The following is a 26,464-nucleotide window of genomic DNA, read 5'->3' on the forward strand; positions in this document are numbered from 1 at the left end:
GATGTGCTTGTTGTGGAGGTGGAGGTGGTGCTTGGATTGTTTGGATGGGTTGGATGAGTGGTGCATTGAGTTGGGGAATTTGGGGTTGGTAAGTTGAACTTGGTAAGCTTGTGTTTGGTAGTATGGTATGGTTACGGTTTGAGCTTGGTTGGCAAAAGCTAAACGTGGGCAATTTGGCGGAAATGGTTGGGATCACCACAATTAAAGTAAGCTCGGGGTTGTTGGAGTTGGTTTGATGGGTATGGTGCATAGCGGTTTTGGGCATTTTGGGGAAAGTTTCTCGGTTGGGTTGGTGGGTTAGGTTGGTTGGGTTGGTTTCGTTGGGTGGATCGGCATGTGTTGGGGAAGTGACCAAATCGGTTACAAATTGTACAATGGCGACACGGCGAGTTAGTTGGGTGGTGAAGTTGGCAAGTGTTACATAGTGGGGAGTTACCAATATAAGGTTTTCGGTTTTGGGGAAGAGTTTGGGCTTGTTGTGGTGGTTGAGGTTGGGTGACGGCAAAGTTTCGGTAATTAGTCTTGGGTTTCTTCTTCTTGTTGTTGTTGTGTCGAGAGGAGTTGGAGTAGTTTATAGCTTGTGGTGCGGGTTCAATCTTAGCTTGGGGAGCGGGCTCGGTTTTGGCTTTCTCGATTGTTTTCTTGAGGGTTAGGGTACCCTCCTTCACGTGATTTTCCAATAGCCAACCGGCTAACGTGATGGCTTCCACAAGGTTCGCGGGTTTGCTACTCATGACTGAGTCCTGGATTTTCATCGGTAAACCCCCAATATATTTGTCAATTTCACATTCGGTTGGGGTGACCAAGTGAGGTACAAGAACGCTTAGCTCGTAGAAACGGAGCGAGTAAGCGGCGTTATCACCATCTTCTTGTTTTAGGTCCCAAAATTCTACCTCAAGCTTTTGGAGCTCGTGTTTAGGACATAATTTCTTCTTCATCAGCGCCTTAAGCTCGGCCCATGGAAGAGCCATGGCCACATCCGTACCTTGGAGGTGCATGACACTACCCCACCATGTTAGGGCGGTTCCCCTAAACATGCTTGAAGCGAAGTTTGTATTTTTCGCTTCGGGGCATTCGCTGTGTAAAAACACATTCTCCACATATTCGAACCACTACAACAACGTAGTCGCACAGTTGGTTCCATAGAATTCGGACGGGTTGGCACTAGTAAATTGTTTAAGCAGGTAGGATGCGGGTTTGGGCTCAATAGGTGCAACAACGGGTGCGGGTTGGTTTGCTTGTATTTGGGTTATTAGTTTGGGAATCACAGCGGCCATTTGCTTGGCGATGATGGCGGCCATACGTCAAGTGGAGTTCTTGCGCGGTTGGCGTCTTAGCGGAGGCATGCTAAAAAATTATAAAGAAAATGGGATAAGTTTTTGGGTAAAAAGGAAATGAATATAAAGGTGTATAAAATAAAATAAGATTTCGATTTTTGATTTGTGAATCCTAGAGTTAGTATGGAGAAGATGTTAGTGTTAGATAAAATATAAAACTTTGTTTATAAATAACAAAACCGAAAACAATAGTAAATGTTTTTTTTTTTTTTTTGAGAATTTAAAGCTTTAAAAGTTGAGATTTTGAGATTTATAGAGTTGGAAAAATCGTGCATAAACCACCATGACTTGATATTCCAACACTAAAAAGTTTTATAAAACAATATATTGGAGTCTAAACATGTGTACGAACCACCGAAACTTTTTCATGTTTTCGACTCAAATAACGATAATAACAAAATAAATCGAGATACAACGTCATGTCAAAACACTGGTCCACGAAATCACCGTAGTTCTATTGTTTTAACACCGAAATTAGGATGGCGACCGGAACGCTCGCATTCGACTACTTAAAGTATTGACATTTATAACACGATTTATGGCCTAGAAAACGAGCATTATAACTCAACCATCCCAGGTAAGTAAATCACCTTCGATTCTTGGAATCTTTTTGTCAAATGGTCATTTTATAATTTCTCGTTTCCTATGGTGGCTACAAACCCGAAATAAACGCAACCTTTAAGAGATTTGAAACAACGGGATCCAAGTTAATCTTGTATTCTATAAAACACAATGAAAATCTACTTTTTGCGTTTTAAGGTAAGGATACATTGGAAATACTATGAAAGTGTGTGTATGTGATCATTTAGGATATTGGTGAATTTTAAACAAGTTAATAAATAAACATGCGATATGAACAATTAGATAGAGTAAACACGTATGAACACACGTATAGGATCCTAAGCATAACAATTCTAGGTCGTTACGTATAACCACCTATCTTAATTGTCATGGCTCTGATACCAATCTGTCACACCCCGACCAAAGGCGGCGGAACATGCCGGGGTGCAACGATTGCTCATAAGCGCATGACACTATTTAAAGCGACAATATTTAACAAACTCATTTCATTTCACAACATCGAAAATGTCACATAACCAAATATTCATAACTCAAATACAACAAAATATAACAAAATACAGCAAATCAGATATTGTTCATTTTTGCTAATATCCTAACGGTATTTGTGACGTTTTCTTCACCGAACTCCATAATCAACCTAGATGCAAACCTGTAACATTTCATAAAATAAATATCAACACAAAGGTTTGTGAGCAATTCATAAGTTTGAACAATAGATATATAGTATGAAAAGCCACAAAAACTAGTATACAAAACCATAAATAATAGCTATAAACTTGGATAAATAGTTATCGCTAACAAGTTAGCGACACCCAACTATAAGGGGTTGCCAAATAGTTTAGGATTTTATAGTTATCGTTAATTGCATTACATTAACGACACCTTGCCATGAGGGGTTGCCAAATGGTCTAGGATTTATAGTTCCACCATCCAAAAGCGATAAACACATAGTCAAATAAGCATAGAACACCAAATCGAGCAATTATTCAAGTAAGGTATACAACAACGTTTGTGGTTTAAGACCCAAGTATAAAACATTTAGTTTAGATAAGTTGAAATGCCACCCCCAAAATAAAAGATAGAAAACGGGGTATGAAGTTACTCACGTTCAAGTAATAAACTTGAAAGATTGATTATTTGGAGATTTGCCGGAACGACGAGTTTAACGTATGAAGCCTAAATAAAAGAAAGTCTTGGATTTAGAAAGGTTGTCTTGAAGATCTTTAAATAAAATAATTGTTGCAAAAACTAATCAATTAAAGTTCAATGTTTAAAATGTAACTATTTAAGAATTTATAATAATAACCCTTTTAAAAAATGTAAGTTTGCTCAAAACCGGGTTAAAGTATCTAACCTTAATATTTACTTAACCAATGTTAAGTAATAAGGTGGGGAAAATGCTAAAATGCAAGTTCCATTAGGCTAAAGATACTAAAACGGGTTTTTAACGAGTGTTCGGGTTGTCGGTTCGGGTCTTGACAAATGGTCAAACCCAAAGTCAACTTTCCAAAATATTAATTGTTATGAGATAACTCATTAAAACATACTAACACTTAACCAAGTATGTAGATCTATTGTTTAGAACTAACAACGCACGTTAAACGAGTGTTCGGTTTTGTCGATCCAAACTATGTTATGAGATCAAGTTGGATCCAACTATTCCAAGTACTTAAGAAAATAATTAAAATCAGTTTGTAAACTATTTTTTTTAAATAAATATACAAGTCTTGATAGCTAAAAACACACTTGTGTGTCTTAAGCGAGTAAAAGTCGGTATAGTTCGGTTTGGTTCGGTCTCCATCTCACAAATAGTTCATAGATGGTTTCTACATGCCCAAATATCATAGAACTTGTATATTGGTTTATAAATGAAGAAAACTTAAATTTTACAACATAAAAAGTTAACTACAAGTCTTTTAAGCAAAAGTTTCGGTTTAGTTCGGTTTCCATCTCCCAACGAGTTCATAGATGGATTACATATGCTTAATATCAAAGAACTTGTAAAAATGATTTTTGAAACTCAAATCTAGGAATAAACATGTTTAAACAACTATTTTAACAAAACTAGTAAACAAAAGTTCGGTTTCCGGTTTGGACTAGTTTCGGTTAAACCGAGGTTAGTCTTATACAAACCCACACCATGGAACTTGTAAATAAGATGAACAAACTAAAGGGTTAGAAGTTAGTCATAAGTGATATGTATAATAAGTTATGTGTGTGTAAATATATATCAAGAACACTAGTCCTCCATGAAGCCTTGCCTTATGACATTCGAAACTTAACCAACCAGAGTCGGTGAAGTAACAAATAAAGGAAACAAGGGGTGTGTATTATATATATGTTGTACCACCATATTCAAGAGTTATTAATGTTAGATGAACAAGTTAGAATGAAAGGCTATAGTTAGTTTGACTTGAGAAGTCAAAACTTCAAGAATACATAAGAAATAACAACCTTGAATCTATGGAATTTTGAGAGAGTTTTTGGAGATGTAGCAAGAGTAAAATGAAGAAGATGGGTGTGTATATATAGGGAAGGAGTGAAGGGTTGGGTATAAAGATTCTTTTATGGTTTGCATAAAAATGGGTATGTTTAAATGGTCAAACAATGCATAATATAAAAAAAACAATATTTTATATATTTTAAATTACAAGATCCAATATTTTATATATTTGAAATGTTCGGGTTACAAACGGGTCGGGTTTGCATAACAAAAGTGACCCGAAATTGACGAATGTCACACCGATTGTCACAAAAACATTTACTTGTCTCTAGTCATCTCCACAAGTTTCGTCACTGGTTGTCTAGTTATGATCCGAACATGTTCAACCATGTGGCTGACCATACACATGGCATTCATTTTGCCCGACTAACGTTGGAACATCCCGCCCACGCTAGGCTAGCGTGTCAATTTTACAGTTTACAGAATTCACTGCTTTCTTTACAATCCATTACTGAACATTTGAAACGTTACAATTTAATAAAATACATTATTTATTACATTTGAAAAATCCTATAATCTTTAAGTTTCCTTTGCGTCCTCGATCAGTTTCTCAAATGGACCTATTGGCTAATACCTAACATACATATAGAGACAACTAGGTTAAGAACCCGTGTATTACACAGGTTGGACAATGAATATAATTGATAAATTTTTAAATACGTTATTTGATTAATATTACGTATTACATATAATATTGAGAAATGAAAAGTTCATAAATTTCTAAATTACAAAAAAGTTGCAAGTTGTATATATACAAATAAATTGCTACAGTTTTACCGAAACATTAACAAATCATACGTTATATAGCAACAAAGCATATACAAATCATATACAATTTTATTTTTATTTGAACTAATTGCTAGTTTCCTTAACAACAAAAAAATAACCAAACTAACCATGATTAATACCCAACACTTGTGAGAGAAAAAGAGAGAAAGGAAAGAAAGATTAGCTAAATTTATTTTAGCTCGATTTCAAAATAGTAAGGCTTCTGTATTCATATATGACACTCATATTGCTAATCAAAATACTGGACAATGAGTGTTCCGGTTCCAACCGGCCCATACGAAATTAGTCACTTTGACCTTCTACCCAACCCGCTTATGTTTTTGATCTTGTAATTAAGGTTTTTTGGTCAAAGTAACATAGAATAATCTGATCAATTGATTTCTACCCAACTCGCTAATGTTTTTTTTATCATGTTTTTATCATGGTAACATCCAAATATATCATTGACAAATGGGATATATTGCATGAAATTTGAAACAAAATATAAACCAAGAGTCAATATACTTTAGGTTTGTGAGAAGAGTAAATAAGTCATTTGGGCAATCATAATCAATAAAAGAGGTGGTGCAATGAACATGACTTTATAATATGAATCAAACTCCCTTAGATGTAATCCATAATAAGGCTAGATAAGGAATGAATGGGATAATGATAAGGCTAGATAAGGAATGTTTTAAATCTTAATTAAATTTTAGTTCTAAATTAATAAGTTTAATTAGAAATTATAGGTTAAACATGAGAGTGTCATTTGACAAATTATTAGGTCAACTAAGATGTTTGTGGTTCAACCAACATTTTTGTTTATTATAATAGTAGATATACACACTTGAGTAAAACTCGGTGGGACAACTATAAGAGTAATGCAATGTCCTATTTAATAACTGTTATTTAATATATACATACACATTCACTTGGTCAAATAATTACATTTATTTAGTCACTTGGTTACATACACTTTTTCAGCGCGCCAACTTAGGGTACGCCACAATAAAATTATCCAATGCGTTAATAATTAAATATACAAATGTATGTATAACAGAAATACACTTTGTTCATGTAAGCTTAATTAAAATAACGGAATTGAATTCCCAATTGCGAGGTAATGGAAACCAAATCCGTACACATAAGTTGTTCATAAAGTTCAAACCTTAACTGAACAACTTATGTGTGAAATTAACGTTGTGGAATCCTCCTTTCTGTCGACGCAGTTATGGTGGCGGTCAACTATATTTTTTTGATACATCAGATAAACGAGACAGGTGGTGGTTACGTGGATTAAGTACCGGAACCAATGTTAAACCATCAACATTTATAGTATCATGTGGTACGGTGGGCATGATTGACAATCAAGATGGAATAAGCAACGGTTTTGATAAAGTCACGGATTTATCATATCAATCAAATTACTTTTCTTATGACCAATTAATTCTTAATAAATCAAATTTTACTGAAACGTATATCTCCACAATTAATGGCTATATAAGGAAAATAATATTCTATTAACACAACATTTTAATTTGATTATTTATTTATTTATTTTTTTACTTCAACTTCGTATATTCTTTTATTCTTTTAGAGAAACCGTTATAAATTTTGAAAGCAAATATTAAGAGCTTATTACTATTACTTCCAATTATACGTGACAATAATTAAATAGATGTTAAACCAATTAAAGCAATTCAACACAGACTTATAACCACATAAGTTTTTTTTCCCTCAAAACCTTCTTTTACAATTATGAAAATATTTTATTCATTAAATCTTATATTAGTTTTAAGTAACCTTAAGTTATATAACGCAAATAACAATTAAACAAATTGTTGAATGTATTCAATCATTTAAATCGGAATATTTTATTAGCAAGTTCATTCTATCTTTGAAGATTTATATATATATATATATATATATATATATATATATATATATATATATTTAGACTATTACGTGCTCAGTTTTTGCATGTATTGTCTTTTGACTCTTTTGTTTCTATCTAAATGCTACGTTGAATTTGGAAGACCAATAATTGACTTTTTGGGTTGGGTAGGCCAGTGATATATACTCATAGTTTTGGTACTCCACAGTCCACACTCCATATATACCCATTAACGTCTCTCTTATTCTTTCAAGTTAGAACCACTAATCAAGAAACATTTCACTTTCATGGCTGACCGGAAATCCAACAAAATTGGTATTTCAGGTAAGTCCAATGAACTCATCACCGACTTCGACCCACCGAAACCTCCAAAGAGGAACAAGTATGCTTTAGCCTGTGGCATGTTGGCTTCCATGACTTCCATTTTGCTTGGTTATGGTAATCTTGTTACTTCATTTCCTGTTTTTATCCATGTTTCTTATATATATATATATATATATATATATATATGGGTTTGGATCAAATACAAATGAAATTAACATGCTAAACATGAGAATCATGTAGAATAATTATCATAGAGTAATTACATAATTACTCTACATGTATATATAAGTACTCTACTTGATTCTCACGTTTAGCACTTTAATTTCATTTGTACGTTAACTTTCCCATGTATATAATAATAATAAATCTTTACAATCCCACTAAATATATATACTATTAAGTTTTGAACTAGCGCAATAACAATTACTCAAATGTTAGTATAATTACGCTAGCTATTTCTACGTTTGCCACGTTAAATCTGTTTGTATTATATAGCAATAACAATACAATTGTTAAAATATAGAAACTAATTTTGTATAATACTGGCAGATTGTGGTGTGATGAGTGGCGCCCAAAAATACATCCAAAAGGATCTTGATTGTAATGACACTCAAATTGAGATCCTGGTCGGTATTATAAACCTGTACTCGTTGGTTGGCGCAGCAGTCGCTGGGAGAACGTCGGACTGGATTGGTCGTCGGTACACAATTGTGTTGGCAGGAGCTATTTTCTTCATCGGAGCAATCTTAATGGGGTTCGCTACTAACTACGCGTTTCTCATGGTTGGTCGGTTTGTTGCTGGAATCGGCGTAGGATACGCCCTTATGATAGCGCCCGTCTACACAACCGAGGTTTCCCCGGCATCTGCACGCGGGTTCCTCACCTCTTTCCCTGAAGTCTTCATTAACGCTGGTATGCCTTGTTTATGTTCGTTTATTTATTTTAACGAGCAAACAAATGGACATACACATTTAAACGAATGGAAATCTTTTGTTTGTGTTCGTTCTTTTTAAAGATAATGATCAATATATTTGTGTCCGTCCATTTATCTTTTAAGGGAGACCAACTAAGCAAACAATGATGCCAATCATTGAGTGACTTTAGCGAGTGCAAATAAACAAATATAAGTGAGCAAAGATAATAAATGAAAGTAGATGAGCAAAATAATGAACATAACTAAAAGAAAACAAATGAAAGTAAATGAAAACTTGTTCAAAATTTTGTTTTGGGGGATAGGTTAATGCATTTTACTAGTATAGTTAGCTAATAAGCGATAAATTCAAATAATTATAATTATGTAAACGAACATAAACAAACGAACAATATTTTTTTTTTGTCCATATTATGTTCATTTTTAGTTTGTTGGTTAAAAAAACAAACAAAAATAAAGCCAATAAAAAATAATAAATGAACATAAATCTATCTATTCTAATAAAAGAAAATAACTGTGACACATGTCGGTTTGTGGTTAAACCTCATAACATTTTTCCCTCCAAAACCAAGATCTTAATTGACCCTAATATATGTCATATTTACTTTCCTTTTATATTCTATTTATACATTTGTCATATAAATTTATAAATTATAAATATATGTTTTAAATCTATCAATTTATTTTTCAGTTAATTTAATAAACTATATATTTTTTCGGTTATTTAGTAAAAATATATCAATCACTTTCATATATAACAAAGTTTATCATATTTAATTTCTTGATTTTTTATGAAGGATTGTTTCGGGTTTTATGAAACTTAAATTTGATTTATACAATCAAAAGTTGGTAAATAGATTTATCGTCAGATTTGTTACGGGTCAAAATGAGAAATCTGAGTATTTTTAAAAGTTTGATAATACAAATAGATTTATCGTCAGATTTGTTACGTACGGGTTAAAAGTGTTAACTTGGAAATGTCAAACGGATGAAAGTTAAAATTTTAAACATAATTCGTGTTTCAAATTTATTTTCATTGACATTTTTGGAAATAATCGAAATGTTCGGAATTTGGCAAATTGACTATTTTTTCTCTCAACTATTAAAATTAAATAAAAGATAGTGAGCACTCCTGACATGTCACCTCCGTGCATATCAATGCTTCTAACTTTTATTAAATTTGAAACATTTGTGTCAACATTAATTTTTTCTTTCAATTGTGATCTGAACGTTGTATAGGAGGCATGTCATGTAAAACTATGCTCTAATGAAGAAAAATATTCACAAAATTAAATAAGTTAACATGTTATTTTTTATGTTGTCATTATGGCAAATTTGAGAAACTCCCGAAACTTATCAAGATCTTTTTCATAGTGTAGCTCACAAAAATATAATTATTGAAGAACATCCGTCATTATAAATTCATATTCTCATTTCCTTCTATGAATTGTAAATTGATAAATATATCAATAAAGGTAATGCTCATTCGGTATTTAAGCCGGGTGGTAAGAACTACTATTGTATGAGATGTTTTCTTCCTGAATTCTTTCAATTATACATATATGTACTGACAATGAAAGTTTCAATAAAAGAAGCATTCTCGGGTACATTTTATCATGTGCATTTATTAAGTTCTTTTAAAAAAATCATTTTGTGATATAAAATAAATCATTTATGTACACATAGTATAGATATAAGCATAGATGTAACACATTTTTTGTCATGTAATTTTTTGTTTTACTTGTAATTTTATAATTTGTATAATCCCGGGTATTACACGGGTTCTAAATCAAGTAAACAAATACAATAAAAAGAAAAATAAATGGATGTAGATGAATATAAGTGAGTGAACCTAAATAGAGAATCAACTTCAAAATTTGATTCGAGCGATGGGTTGATACATGATGGGCCACTTAATATTGCTAATAGTTAAAAACAAAAATAATAATGTAGACGAATATAAACAAATGGGCGAAATAAACATCAATGAATGGGACATTGTGTTTATATCCTTTGCTTAACTTAACGAACAAATTACTTTTTTCATGTTTATTCATTTATTAAAAAAATAAACTTCTCGTCGAACATAAACGTATTTTGTATTTATATATTTTTTGTTTGTACGCAATAATTTGTTTTTATTTTTTATTTTTAAATGTAAAAAAGATTCTCAATAATTTGTTTTTATTTTTTCTACAGGAGTAATGCTTGGATACGTGTCAAATTACGCCTTCTCAAAGCTTCCCACTAACTTGGGATGGCGATTCATGTTAGGAATTGGAGCCATCCCTTCAGTAGTATTAGCCGTAGGTGTCCTAGCCATGCCTGAGTCACCTCGTTGGCTCGTCATGCAAGGACGACTTGGTGATGCCAAAATCGTCCTTGATAAAACCTCCGACAGCTTGGAAGAATCCAAGCTTCGGCTGGCTGACATCAAGGAAGCTGCTGGCATCCCCGAGGATTGCAATGACGACATTGTCCAAGTACCTAAAGGTAGCCACGGGGAGGGCGTATGGAAGGAGTTGTTGATCCACCCAACTCTAGCCGTCCGCCACATCCTATTGTGTGCCTTAGGCGTCCATTTCTTCCAACAAGCGAGTGGAATAGACACCGTTGTGTTATACAGCCCGAGAATCTTTGAGAAGGCGGGGATTGTAAATGACACCCCGCAACTACTTGCAACCATAGCAGTCGGGTTCGTTAAAACAGTCTTTGTTTTAGTGGCCACGTTTCTACTTGACAGAATCGGTCGGCGAACACTATTGTTATCAAGCGTCACTGGCATGATCGTCTCGTTAATGACACTTAGTATCGCGTTGACCATCGTTAACCACTCTGACCATAAGGTCCCATGGGCTATAGCTCTCAGCATTGTTACAATATTATCTTTCGTGGGGTGTTTCTCGATGGGGTTGGGACCGATTCCATGGGTGTACAGCTCGGAGATCTTTCCGCTACGGTTGCGGGCGCAAGGGTGTAGCATGGGAGTGGCGGTGAATAGGGTGGTGAGTGGGGTGATCGGGATGACATTTATTTCACTATACAATGCGATATCAATCGCTGGCGCTTTCTTTTTGTTCGCTGGTATCGCGATGGTGGCGTGTTTGTTCTTCTACACCCTGTACCCGGAGACACAGGGTAGGAACCTTGAAGAAATTGAGGAACTGTTTGGGACCTTTTTCTGGTGGAGGTCAAGACAAGCGGAATTGGACAAGAAGAAAGAGGCTAAGATGATGGCCAATAAGGCACAAGATTAAGTTTAGGTATAGAGATGGCCAACATAATAATAATGTAATTAAATAATTAGTTTAATATGGGAATCAGGAGAGGTATTTCAGTCTGGTACTACTAGAACTCGACTTTACAAATTATGAATTTTATTGTAATTTGTTATAAGTATCTTATCGTGGTGTACGTTATTATTTTTCTCATATATTGTGTTATTGTGTCGTGTGGTTATTAGTTTGCAACAAGTCTACCTAACACTAACTTCCACTAAATTTGTTGTTTCTTAAAAAAATATAAAATAAAAGGTTAAAATAACAAAAAAGAAAAACACAATATCGAACAAAATATAATACAATGTTGAGTAATATAACACAATATAAAGAAAAAAAACACAATGTCAAAGAAAAAACACACAATCAAAGACGAAAATAAACACAAAACACAATGATAAACAAAAAGACTTAACGATTTTTTAAAGCCAAGTCCTAGCTTCTTGAAGCGGCTAAACTTCATGCTCATATAGGTAGCTCTTTATTCTTGCACCTGCATATGCAATTTTTCAAAGAACTATTAAGAAGAAACCTTCAACCTCCTTTAACTTGCAGGTCTGAACACTTACCTTGGGATGATACTACCGAAGTGTTCCAATTTCTAGATGTTAAGCTTTCCACATTGAATTCAGCACCTAACGTCATATTAGGTGGGAATTGGGTATCTTAACATGAGAAATATCATGTGGACTTTAAACCCATCCCTACAGCCGCCTTGTGCACAAGATCTCTACATAACTCTTTGGTTAAATGATCGGCTAAATTCTGTTGACTTTTCACAAACTCAACTGATATTACCCCATGCATAATTAGCTCACGAATCATGCTGTGTCTAACACCTAAGTGTCTAGACTTTCCATTATACACTTGGCTATAAGCCTTAGCCAAGGTAGCAGCACTATCACATCTTATAGATATTGGTGATATTGGATTAGGCCACAATGGAATCTCATAAATCAAGTTTCTTAGCCATTCAGCTTCTTTTCCAGCTGCTGCTAATGCTACAAACTCAGATTCCATTGTTGAATGAGTTATACAAGTTTGTTTCTTTGATGCCCAAGATATGGCACCTCCTCCAAGTAGAAAGGTCCATCCACTTGTGGAAGAATGATCTTCCATGTTGTTAATCCAACTTGCATCTGAATAACCTTCCAAAACCGAAGGAAATCCAGTATAAGTCAAACCATATTTTATGGTTCCCTTCAAGTACCTAAATACTCGATTCATAGTTTGCCAATGCATTGCACCTGGATTGCTAGTATACCTACTAAGCTTTCCAACAGCATAAGCTATATCTGGCCTTGTGCTAATCATAACATACATGAGAGATCCAATAGCTCTTGAATATTCAAGTTGACTTACCGCAACACCTTTATTAGGTGAGAGCTTAAACGCAGGATCCTTTGGAGTACAAACTGGAGAACTATCATGAAAATTAAACTTTTTCAACATCTTCTCAATATAATGAGATTGAGAAATTGTTATACCATTGTTCTCCCGTTTGATCCTTATACCAAGGATCACTTCCGCCTCCCCCATGTCCTTCATGTCAAAGCAAGATGACAAAAATTTCTTTGTTTTATCCACTTGATCTTGGTCAGTTCCAAATATCAACATGTCATCGACATATAGACAAATTATAACTCCTTTTCTAGAAGCATCAAATTTGCTATACACACACTTGTCTGCTTGGTTTAACACAAAACCATTTGATAAAACCATCTCATCAAACTTTTGATGCCACTGTTTAGGTGCTTGCTTTAAGCCATACAATGACTTCACAAGCTTGCACACCTTATGTTCATTACCAGGCATGACGAAACCCTCTGGTTGTTTCATATATATCTCCTCATCCAAATCACCATTTAAGAAAGCTGTTTTTACATCCATTTGGTGAATCACAAGATTGTGTATTGCTGTTAAAGCAACCAACAATCTAATGGTGGATATTCTAGCAACAGGAGCATATGTGTCAAAATAGTCGATTCCTTCTTTCTGCCTAAAGCCTTGAATAACCAATCGGGCTTTAAACTTGTCAATAGAACCGTCTACTTTCATCTTCTTTTTAAAAATCCATTTACAACCAAGTGGTTTACATCCAAGGGGTAGATCAGTTACTTTCCAAGTATTGTTTTGCATAATAGAATCCATCTCATCATTTATAGCTTCTTTCCAAAATGCTACATCCCGAGATGCCATGGCCTCACTATAGGTTTTAGGATCTTCCTCAATATTGAAACAATATTGATATTGAATTTGAATGCCATCTCTAGATCCTTCAACCAAATATAGTTGAAAATCATCACCAAATGATTTAGATTTTCTTGCTCTACCACTTCTCCTAGGTTCTGTAAGAGCATCAATCACTTGATCAGTCATTTGAGAACTACTAGAACTTGGAATATCCTTTGGTCTAGGTATAGATGAGAATCTATTTTCATCATATTCAGCATTTCCACTTCTTGCCTCAATAACCGTATGCACAGACACGTAGTCATTCGGTTCTATGACATAGAACCTGTGAGCAAACGAATGCTCAGCATACCCAATGAAAATGCAGTCTATACCTCTTTCCCCTAAGTTCCTTATCTTAGGATCAGTGAGCCTAACCACAGCTCTACAACCCCAAACTCTCAACTTTTGCAACTCAGGTGGTTTTTTATGCCAAAGCTCAAAAGGGGTGATCTTATTCCTTTTGTTAGGAACCCTATTTAACAAATAGCAGGCTGTTAACATAGCCTCACCCCAAAACCCATCAATTAGACCCGAATGGGACAACATGGTATTAATCATCTCTTTTAAAGTCCTATTCTTCCTTTCTGCCACACCATTTTGTTCCGGTGTATAAGGAGCTGTGGTATGATGTATTATTCCAGTTGATTGGAAATATCCCGGATCAAAATACTCACCACCTCTATCCGTATGCAAAGTTTTGATCAACTCATCCCGTTGAAGCTCTACTTCTTGTTTATAGATTTTAAACTTTTCAAGAGCTTCATCTTTTGCATGTAACAAGTAAACATAGCAGAATCTAGTAGCATTATCTATAAACGTTACAACATATTTTTTATTACCTAATGACAGTGTAGCATGATAATCACATAGATCGCTATATGTTAATTCTAACACTTTAGTTTCTCTAGTAACATTTTTCATGAATGGTTTTTTAGTTATTTTATTCAACTTGCAAATATTACATTTCCCATTGCTTATATTAACAGCCGGAATTAAGCTCATTTTAGACATTTCCTTAACACGTTTATAATGTACATGTCCTAGTCTAGCATGCCATAATTCTGAATCGGTTAATTTATTATTGTTACTAGTCGAAGCTATGCAATTTACATTACTAGTAGAGACAACACAAACAGATTCATTCACACAAGACATATCAATATTTAACATAAACATACCATTACATAGATAACCAAACCCTACAAAAGTACCATGTTTTGACAAGATATACTTGTCACTTTCTTGGACTTGTTTATAACCAAGATTATTCAACACAATGCCACTTAACAGATTCTTTCGAATCCCGGGCGCATACAACACATTATTCAAAAGTAAAAGTTTTCCAGAAGTAAAAGTAAGTTGCACGGTTCCTATTCCTTTGATTGGTTCAGTTGCAACATTGCCCATCTTGATTATAGATCCATCTTCAATTGGTTGAAAGTCTTTAAACCAACGAAGATCTTTGCACACATGGCTTGTTGCACCCGAATCAACCCACCAAGAAACATCATCCTGCACATAAAATGCTTCAGAAATTAATGATACATAATTATCAACAGAATTATTTAAATGAAATAAATTCTGACCTTGTTGCTTTCCCGGGTCATTAGACCCGCTAGGACCAGCCTCATTCTTGTTCTTAGAACCAAACTTGTTCTTGTTCTTCACCACTTTACAATCCTTCTTAAAGTGACCAACCTTTCCACATTTCCAGCAAGGGTAACTCGGTTTCTTGTTTGGACCCGAATTCTTATTTCCTTCAAACTTTCGTTTCCCTTTGAATTTAGTGTTTCCCTTGGATGATTCACCCGTCTCAACCATATTAACAGACGCTCCACCCCGTTTCTTATCATCATTAAGCCAAACATTTTCCATATCTCGTATGGACTGTTCAATTTGGAAACAACTTCCAAGTTCAACAAGGGTTAGATCCTCCTTCTTATGTTTCAAATTGTTTTTGAAATCCTTCCATGAAGGAGGCAGTTTGTCAATAATACTTGAAACAGAAATGGATTCATCCATTTTCATATCATATTGACCAAACTTTCCTAACATCCTTAACAATTCGTTATATTGTTCCATGACAGGCCTCGAATCAACCATTTTGTAGTTCATGAAATTACTAACCAGAAACTTCTTACTAGAAGAATCTTCCGCCATGTATTTGGCTTCCAACGTGTCCCACAGTAATTTTGCAGTCTCTACGTTTTGATATGTATCAAACAGAGAATCACACATACCGTTTAAGACGTGGCCGAGACATATGTAGTTATCATTCTCCCACTTTGAACGCTTCCTGATTTGTTCCAAATTGTTTTCCTCCAGTATCCCCGGAATTGGAGTAGTCAACACATACACAACTTTCAGAGTAGTAAGAAGAAAGTGCATCTTCTTCTGCCAACGACGAAAATCCTTCCCTTCGAACTTCTCGAGTTTGTTAAACCTGCTTGTCATTTCCTTCACATATTGCCCGCTTGCCATCTTCACAGAATAATTTGATCTTTATTGGGGAAATTTCGAATAAAACTCGGAAATCTGAGAGGCGTGATAGCACTTTCAGATCAAATTATTTCGGTGGTTCACCCGAATAATTTAATCGGATACAACTCAGAGAATTTGAACAACTAGTATGTTTTTGAGTGGATTGATTGAACCCAAAATTATTATCATAATAATTATATATGACCAAAACTACCAGTGGCAGTTGAAAACGGTTTCCTAACCGTTTTTGTGAGGGAAAATTAATTTCAAAATAAACAGCTGCCCCCTCGGATCCCCCGTTCGAGATTCCAACCGGACACTCGGAATTATAATAACTCAAACAAGCGTGCCACCCGCACCTCCTAACTTGTTTGATGTGTATTATAAATCGATTTGGTCACCAAATCAATCCCGATTACACTAAAATATCTAACATCATGGACTGTACATATAATCGATAGACAAACAAACATGAACACAAATTTTTTGTTCATTTAACTAAATGAATGGATATGAACAAATGTCGTTCGTTCTTAAACATATGCTTATGTTGGTTCATTTATGTTTGTTCATTTACGTTTGTATATATGCATTTATAAACTATTAAATTTGATTTCCCCGCCCCCCCTTTTCAAATGGTGATATGACCATTACATTCTAACGTTGAGGATGGATAAACATGATGGCAAGCTGCATACACACTCCAATTCGGCATGTTTTCATTAGATATCAAAGAGTTCCGAAACCTCTCGAGAGGTACCAATTTCGATTTGATCCTGAGCCCAACACCGCGCACCCTAATTGTTATGCTATCTTATCTAGAATTAAGACCATATATAATTTTCTTTTTGACCGGGTTGGGAAGGCCAGTGACATATAATTTGGGTACGTACTCCACACTCCATAGTCCATATATACCATTTAACATCTATCTTATCACTTCAAGTTAAAACACTAATCAATAAACAATTATAAGTTTCATGCATGGCTGACCGAAACTCCAACAAAAGTGATGTTTCAGGTAGTCCAGTGAACTGATCATCACCGACTTCGACTTCGACTTCGACTTCGACCCACCAAAACCGTCAAAGAGGAACAAGTATGCTTTGGCCTGTGGCATGTTGGCTTCCATGACTTCCATCTTGCTTGGTCATGGTAATATTCTCGCTACTCCCCTATTTTATATGTATGTTTATTTTTTAATTTATAACAAATCTATAAAATCCCACGACTGATGAACGACAATATGGGCTTTTAAGTATTATCAAAGGCGTAGTTCAATGGGGACCCGGGTGGCCCCGATCACTGCCGTTTTCTCCGTTAGTAGGGTATATTTTGTGATTTTCCCCGAATTTTTTTATAGGTATTACGTGCGGTCACCCCCGATGTATTTTCCAACATGCTACCGGTCACCACTGATTTTTTTAAATATAATACCCCATCGTTTGATTTTTTTATTCAACCTCGCAATATTTATAAACAAAAGTTACAAAATAGTAGTCGAATAGTAAAAGATTTGTTTTTATAAATGTTTAGGTCTTTGCAATACTTCTTCTAAGTATTCACTTAGGGATGAGATCGGTACCGGTACCGAAATCCTGAATCCGAAAATCACAAATTTTTGATACCGGTACCGACACAAAAATATTCGGTTCGGTACCGGTATTGAAGGAAAAATTTGGGAAATACCGGTACCGAAACTTAAAACTTTGGTACATATTCGGTACCGACGGTACAAAATCAGTACCGATTTCGGTACTGATGCGTGCTGTGTAGCTTGTATAAAATATGATAGATTGGATATTTAGCTTTTGCACAAGATCGTGTTTTAAATTTATAAAAGTGATTTCTACAAAGACTAAACACACACAAAATAGGCAAGTGTACCTATCGTATATGTAGAATAGTATTGGTAAGAACCAAGTATCGATTCGTGGACACAAAGGTTTCTAATAATAAATCGTTGTTTTACTTCAATCGGAGGTTTTAATCATTTTGAGGTTAATTTTTGAACTTTTTATAAAATATAAATAATTATATATATAATATATATGTGACCAAGATAAGAAATTCTAAACGAGTTCAATTATACGAAGGTCACCATCTAAGATCAAGAATCCACTCCATTTTAGCATTGATAATTAATATGTAGACATGTGATAAACCTACCGTAGAAATATATGATAGATAAATCCTTAACCCAAAGTGAGCATCTTTGGCACTAAGGAGATGATATGCGCATTTTAAAGTCCACCCTTTTCTAATGTCATACCATCTCAATGATGTCAATTTAAGTTGGAAAGTAGTTTCGTTAAGTAGAAAGATTAGGATTGACTTCAATTTCTCGAATACCAATTCTAACAACTTCGGGTGATTGTAGTTCATCACACAACCTCCCATTGGTTGATTTAAGTAGGTTATGATTACACATTCCATTAACATATGGTTTCTTTAGCTAATTTGATATCCTAAGCAAAGCCATTTTCGGATTACCAAGGTTTAGAAAAATACACCATAACTTATATCTCATCATTTCTAAGTACAATATAAGGATCCATGCTTCGATAATGTATCAAAGTATTTCTATCTTTCAAGAACATGAATCGATCATGAACGATTGCCAAAGAGATTAACAACCACCAACTTTGATTTAAGATGGTGAAACATTTCTCATCAAAAGATAATTGTAATATAACCATGTACTTAACTAGACTACATCACATGTCTTGATTAATTATCAAGTAAAACAAAGCTTCTTCATAGATTTTAGATGGTAAAAGGAGTTTAGCACATAATGAGCATTATGATGAACATTAAGATGATTGATAATAACAAATACTTGATTAAACATGGAACAATCTAACCAAATGTAGATGAATCCTTCTTCTTAATGATGGGGATGATAGTTGATGATAATGATTAGTGATGATGACCTCCAAACCTTCAAACTCTTCACTAGATCTTCAAGGTGAGTGTTAGTGTGTGTTTTTATAAGAGAGAATCGGATAGAAATCTTTTCAAGGCACACTTGATGAATGCAACATGAGCCACTATTTATAGGCAATCTGGATGGTGAGGCACGGCCCCGTGCTTGATGAGCACGGTCCCGTGTATTTTTATGACATGTGCCAGATTTGTTTTGTCTTTTGTGTGAGCTGGCAACGGCCCCGTGGTTAGCAGACACGGTCCCGTGCTTTTTAGTGACATATGCTCAATTCTTCTTTGTCTTTTCTGCATTCCCGTCCACGGCCCCGTGCTTTTGTTCTCAGATTTTGTCTTTTCTTGTTCCATAAGCATGGGGGCGTGTTTCTTGAGACATGGGGGCGTGTTTCTTTGTTTTCTTGTGTTTTCTTCTGTTTTTCTTCTTCTTTTTGCTTGTTTCTTCGTTTGAGGTTTGGTTTCACCTGAAATTACGTTTTATTATAATAAGTAGCCTTTTATGCTATGTTATTAGATAGAAATTGCAGTTTTTAGAGATTATTTGATGCTGAAAAGATGTATATTTCTATGTACATCAGGTACCGGTACCAATACCGAATTTGCTTATCCCTACTCACCTTCCTCTCGCATTATCATGAATATTTTAGGTTTTTGTTGGTTAATAAATATTTTGTTTTTTTTATTGTAAGAACAATAATTTGAATAAATGAAGAAAAATTAGATATATAGATGTCATATTGTTTGATCCGACCTGACCCGAATCACCGACGCGAACCGAATCGTTGACCCGAAAATTTTTGAGTTCGTGACTTCGGTCACCCCTGTGACTAAGCCCAAGCTTTGCCACTGAGTATTATTATATCCATCTTGTCTTTCGCAAATATGTTGGTTATAATAAATTTATAACTAGTAAACTACGCGCCGGGACTGGTGCTTATATACATGTACGTTACCCTAAATCCTAAAACACAAGCATTAAAACCAATAAAATATCGGTATCCGACGTTTATTTGACCGTTAAAATCCAAACGTTGGTAAACCGAGCATTATCGATATCCGACGTTGTGGCGGTGAGTCATTAATTTTGTTGGTTTCAGTTTCGTTTGTTACGATACAGTATAAACAATGATGGTAACCGTTAAAACCCAAAAAATAAACTCGTCAAATTAACATATAAAAAAATAAAATATCTAAAATAGCGTTTATTCGGTCGGTAAAAATCGGGTGTTAGTAAAAGTTAAGCACCAGTCGGTCATGGCGTTACGGCGGTGAGTCGACATCAATTCGGTCGGTTTATGTTACGTTCTTTTTGGTTTCAGAACTAAAACAAAAATGTCCATAAATTCCAGTCTTTAGTAAAATCTGCGCGTTTTCTGTTCCGGGCGTTGTAGTGGTGAGTCGATGCGAATAATTGTTTAATCGTCAAATTTAAAACAAAAAACATATATATATATATATGGTAAAGATCCTAAGAGAACACTTTGCAAATTGAGAACTTGAGGACCATTTTAAACCACTAAAAACACCTTTAAAATAATATTTAAAAAACTCATAAAACAAAAAATAATAAAAATTTTAAAAAAGTAAAAAAAACCAAAATTCTTATATTTCATTCCGGTTTCATTAAAAAAATAAAAAAAAAACCGTCGTATTATACACATATGTATAATTTTATATAATCTTTAGTTACGTATTATACGCATATGTACAATATCATTTATCTTAAATTATACACATGTGTACAAAAAAAGCATGTAAATGTACATATATGTTTATATTATACATATGTGTATATAATTTAGCTAAACCGAGGTTTTTTTTATGAAACCGGGATGATAAAATAAGAATTTTGGTTTTTTTTACTTTTTTGATTTTTGTGTTTTTATTTTATATTATAATTTTTTTTTATTTTTAAGTCTTTTGTGGTTCAAAATGGTTTCCATAGTTTTCAATTTCAAAAAAGTTGATCCTGATCACACACACACACACACACACACACACACATATATGTACTAGTTTTAGATCCCGTGTAACACACGGTATTATCCAAATTACAAAATTACAAGTAAAGAAAATAATTACATAACGCATATAAAAAAATGTATTATATCTATGCTTGTATCTATACTATGTGTATATAAATTGATTTAGTTATATCACAATTTTTTTAAATGAACTAAATAAAAAAATGCACGTGCAAAAACATACTCGAGAACGCCCTTTTATTGAAATCTTCATTGCCAGTATCATATATGTATAATTGAAAGAATTCAGGAAGAAGACTTTTCATACAATATTCATACAATTGTAGTTCTGACCACTCAGCCTAAATACTTAAGGAACGTTACCTTTATTGATATATCTATCAATTTACAACCCACAGAATGAAAGGAGAACATTAAATTATAACGACGGATGCTCTTCAATAACTATGTTTTTTTATCTAAACCATGAAAAAGATTTTGATAAATTTGACAACATAAAAAATAACATGTTAACCCATTTAATTTTGTGAATATTTTGCTTTATTTAAGCATAGTTTTGCATGACATGTTTCTCATACAACGCGTTGTGGTCACCATTGAAAGAAAAGTTAATGCTGACGCAAATGTTTCAAATCTGATACAAGTTAGAAGCATTGATAGGCCTGGGGGTGGCATGTCGTAACTCGTAAGTGTTCACCGTTTATTCTTAAATTTTGATAGTCGAGTGAAAAATAATAAATTTACCAAATCCCGAACCTTTTGATTTTTTTTTCAAAAATGTCATTTAAAATAAATTTGAAACCTAAATCATGTTTAAATTTCTACCTTATATTCGTTTGACATTTTCAAGTCAACACTTTGAACCCATAACAAATTTGACGATAAATCTATTTGCATTCTTAAACTTTTAAAATACTCAGATTTCTCAATTTTGACCGATAACCAATTTTGACCCAAATGTAGTTAACTTGTACCATACAATTTATTTACCAATTATCTACTGTAAAAACCAAATTTAAGTTCCATAAAATCTGAAACAATTCTTGATAAAAAAAACAGAAATTAAATTTGATAAACTTTGTTATGTATGAAAGTGATTTGTATATGTTTACTAAACTAACAGAAAAAAATGTATAGTTTACTAAATTAACCGAAAAATAAATTAATATATTTAAAGCATATATTTATTATACATATGATAATTCATAATAATAATAACATATAAATGGATTGATTTAAAAAAAATGGATCAACTAATAGGCACAGATTTATGATTTAATAATTAAAAAAATTACTTTGTAAAATGAAAGCATGTTCGAGTTTTGTTTTTCTTTATAATCTTTAACAATATACATAAATATTATGTTAATTATAACATTTGAAATTCTATATTCATTTCAATCTTCAACGAACATTGTTTGTTGTTAATTTTGGATTTCACCAAGTATTTTGAAACATATAGTAAAATAATATGTTAATATTTTTATTTTTATAAAATTGTATAAATAAAATATAAAAGGAAGTGAATATGGATATATATTAGGGTTAATTAAGATCTTAGTTTTGGAAGGAAAAAAGTTGTGAGGTTTAACTATAAACTGACATGTGTCACAATTATTTTACTTTATTAGAATATGTATATATATATGTATATATATAACTAGGTTTTATCCCCCGTATTACGGGGGTTGTTTTATATTATTTGTTTCTAATATTTATTTATTTTTTGAATTTTTAATTTTTTAATTGCATGAAAATTAATAATATTCCTATAGTTTGATGATAAATTGTTTCACAAATAAATGAGATGTTATAACTCGGTTTAAATAATATATGAGTTTGATGAGACCAGAAACCCGTTTATTTTTTTTTATTATAAAATTGGTTTTTTTAATTATAAATAATATATCTATTTTTTTAAATAAATCAGATATTAATTTTTAGTATATCCCTACTTTATAGGGTTTTTATATCAGATACTTGGTGAGATTAGTTTTTAATTAATGAGATATTATAACCCGTTTAAGAAATATCTGGGTTTGATAAGACCCATACCCGTGAATTCGGGTCAAATACATGAGAAGCCTCCATTTAAAATCAAGCAAATGTGGTGACTCCAAAAAAGGGGAAGCGACCACATCGCGACACTTAGGATTTTTATGTTTTCGTTTATATATATTATTATAGATATGTTATTACTAGTTTTTATCCCCCGTATTACGGGGGTTGTTTTATTATTTGTTCTAATAATTATTTATTTTTTGCATTTATATTTTTTTATTATATGAAATTTAATAATATACTTATGGCTTGATGAGACCCAGTGGTTTTTTAATTATAAATAATATTTATAAAAGTTAATAATATACTTATGGTTTGATGAGACCCAAGACCCATTTATTTTTTTTACTATCAAATTGGTTTTTTAATTTAAATAATATATATATCTTTTTTAAAATAAATAAGATATTAATTTTTAGTATATCCTATTTTAAAGGATTTTTACATCAATAATTTGGTGAGAATAATTTTTAATTTAATGAGATGTTATAACCCGTTTAAGAAATATATGGGTTTGGTAAGACCCATACCTATAAATTCGGGTCAAATGCATGAGAAGCCTCCATTTAAAAATCAAGCAAATCTGGTGACTCCAAAAAAAGGGGAGCGACCACATCGCGACACCTAGGATTTTTTGGTTTTCGTTTATATATATTATAGATACTTGGTTCAGGTAGGCGCCGCCAAATAGACCAATCATAGTCTAGCAACGACAAACTCTTCTTTTGTTATATAATAATAATAATAATAATAATAATAATAATAATAATAATAATAAGCTGTTTAACTTATAGAAACTAAATTTTGAATGTTAATGGCAGATACTGGTGTGATGAGTGGGGCCCAAAAGTACATCCAAAGGGATTTTGGTTGTAGTGACAAACAAATCGAGATCCCGGTCGGTATTATGAACCTGCACTCGTTGGTCGGCGCAGCATTTGCTAGGAGAACGTCGGACTGGATTGGTCGTCGGTACACAATTGTGTTGGCAGGAGCTATTTTCTTCATCGGAGCAATCTTAACGGGATTCGCTACTAACTATGCGTTTCTCATGGTTGGCCGGTTTGTCACTGGGATTGGCGTAGGATATATCCTTATGATAGCGCACGTGTACACAACCTAGGTTTCACCGGCATCTGCACGAGGGTTCCTCACCTCTTTCCCAAAAGCCTTCATTAGCGCCGGTACATAGGCTTCTATTTCTTCATTATTAGCCTTTAAGTCTTGTTTATGTTCGTTTGTTTATTTTGACCAAACAAACAAATGGATACAGGCATCTAAATGAATGGAAACTTTTTGGTCATTTTCGTTTGTGTCGTTCGTCTGTTTTTTTGAGGGAACGCGCGGCTGAGCAAACAATAATGCAGTCAATGAATGACTTAAGCGAAGGTAAATAAACAAATTTAAGTGAACAAAGATAGATAATGAATGAAAGTAGCTGAGCATAATGAACATAAGTAAACGAAGATAAATGAATGTAAATGAAGACTATGCGTATATTCCTATGCTTAACTTAACGAACATATTAGCTTAACTTAATAAACACATTACTTTTTCATGTTTATTTGTTTATTATATAAATGAACTTTTTGTCAAGCGAAAACATATTTTGAGTTTATATATTTTTGTTTGTACATAGTAATTTGTTTTTTCCCTATAGGAGTAATGTTGGGATATGTGTCAAATTACGCTTTCTCAAAGCTCCCGCTTTACTTCGGATGGCGATTGATGCTAGGAATCGGAACTCTCCCTTCAATAATATTAGCCGTTGGTGTCCTAGCCCTGCCTGAGTGTAAGGCCCCGTCACCAGTAGCCCTACTTTGATGTTGGATTTACTCATAAATGCAATTCTAAAATCAGAGTTAATTAAAAACTTTCGCGGAATAATATAAACTGTCAACCATCCATTACAAACATCCATAACTTGTCTTTTAAAAGCATAACATAAAACATAGTATAAAAACAACACGACAAGTCTTCAGATGTCAGCCTCTTCAATATTTCCATGTGTCTCCCTCAAGCCAGCTGTCTCAGTCGATTAGCCTGCGTGCATACTAAAAGTCAGCTACGCTGAGTGAGTTCTAGTTAATCAGGCAACATACAATACATTCACATATTTACCTATGCACCCGAAGTTACATGCCTTCCTACCATCTTACATACTTACATACTTGCGTACTTTCATCATTCTTTCATAATAACATACATACTTTCATTTCATACACATACGTTTCAAAGAGCCTTACGTCCTAGAACCTTCACCGATATTATTAGGGTCGGTCCCCTACATTTGTCGATATTATTAGGGTCGGTTCCCTACATTCGCCGACATTATTAGGGTCGGTTCCCTACATTCGCCGACATTATTAGGGTCGTTTCCCTCGTTCTATCTATACCTTTCGTACCTTTCTATACATTCATAATTATAACTTTCATACGTCCATACATTATCTATACATCATATCTTTATACTATCCCTTAACGGCACATGAAATATCCGAATATCGTTCATGCATCGTCGAGCATTCATTCATACATAAATCATATAGGGCATACACTTACCACTTAAGGTAAGTGTATTAACTAATCACATCGAGTATGCACACAGCCCCGAAAACATAACAAGGAAATGAGGCTAGAAACTCACCTGAACATGGTTACGTTCACCGTTAATTGTTATTCCCTTCTTGAGCTGTGCACGGCTAACTGTATAACAATTACACGTATCAATCAACTAGCGCTATCTATATTGTGTTTCTAGTTCAACTATACTCCACAACGAACGGGGGTCCGGGGGCAGCGCCCCTGGCAGCAGGGTCTAGGGGCGGCATCCCCTAGCAGGGTCCAAGGGGCAGAGCACCCTGGCTGGGGTAGAAAAAATTTTCACTAGGATTTTAATTCAATTTCTAATTCGTTAACTCATTCCTCATGACGATTTAAGTCTGATTCGTAATCCGATTCGTTACCGAACTTAACTTAAGCGAACTTAAGGTTCGGCAAACTTAAGGTTCAGCGAACTTATCAAGAAGCGAAGTTAACCATCCGGCGAACTTAGCCTTAGGCGAAATTAACATTAAGCGAACTTGCGTCTAGCGAAGTTGACCACGGCGAACTTACATCTAGCGAAGTTGACCACGGCGAACTT

At 33.8% G+C, this 26,464-nt stretch overlaps 1 protein-coding gene and 1 pseudogene across 2 annotated transcripts in view; both read left to right on the top strand.

The window, feature by feature from the left end:
- Nucleotides 1–7,336: 7,336 nt before the first annotated feature.
- LOC143550806 (polyol transporter 5-like) lies at nt 7,337–11,725 on the top strand. The gene is made up of 3 exons (XM_077041394.1): nt 7,337–7,522; nt 7,958–8,320; nt 10,539–11,725. Exons 1-3 carry the CDS (start codon nt 7,372–7,374, stop codon nt 11,594–11,596), a joined length of 1,572 nt encoding a protein of 523 aa, XP_076897509.1. The 5' UTR covers nt 7,337–7,371; the 3' UTR covers nt 11,597–11,725.
- Nucleotides 11,726–17,317: 5,592 nt separating this feature from the next.
- The window catches only part of LOC143550807 (polyol transporter 5-like), a 33,310-nt pseudogene continuing 24,163 nt past the window's right edge, over nt 17,318–26,464 (top strand). Inside the window, exons 1-3 of the transcript XR_013138387.1 lie at nt 17,318–17,488; nt 24,141–24,503; nt 24,980–25,111. The product of XR_013138387.1 is annotated as a polyol transporter 5-like (transcript). The remainder of the gene's footprint in view (nt 17,489–24,140; nt 24,504–24,979; nt 25,112–26,464) is intronic.

The sequence above is a fragment of the Bidens hawaiensis genome, unplaced genomic scaffold, assembly GCF_021521415.1.
Source record: "Bidens hawaiensis isolate Kalapana, Puna unplaced genomic scaffold, B.hawaiensis_p1.1 tig00016189_1, whole genome shotgun sequence".
NCBI lineage: Eukaryota > Viridiplantae > Streptophyta > Magnoliopsida > Asterales > Asteraceae > Bidens > Bidens hawaiensis.

Coding starts and splice junctions, on each gene's coding strand:
- LOC143550806 (XM_077041394.1), top strand. CDS start 7,372: ATGGCTGACCGGAAATCCAACAAAATTGGTATTTCAGGTAAGTCCAAT. Junction 7,523..7,957: donor TTCCATTTTGCTTGGTTATG/GTAATCTTGTTA, acceptor TAATACTGGCAG/ATTGTGGTGTGATGAGTGGC. Junction 8,321..10,538: donor TGAAGTCTTCATTAACGCTG/GTATGCCTTGTT, acceptor TTTTTTCTACAG/GAGTAATGCTTGGATACGTG.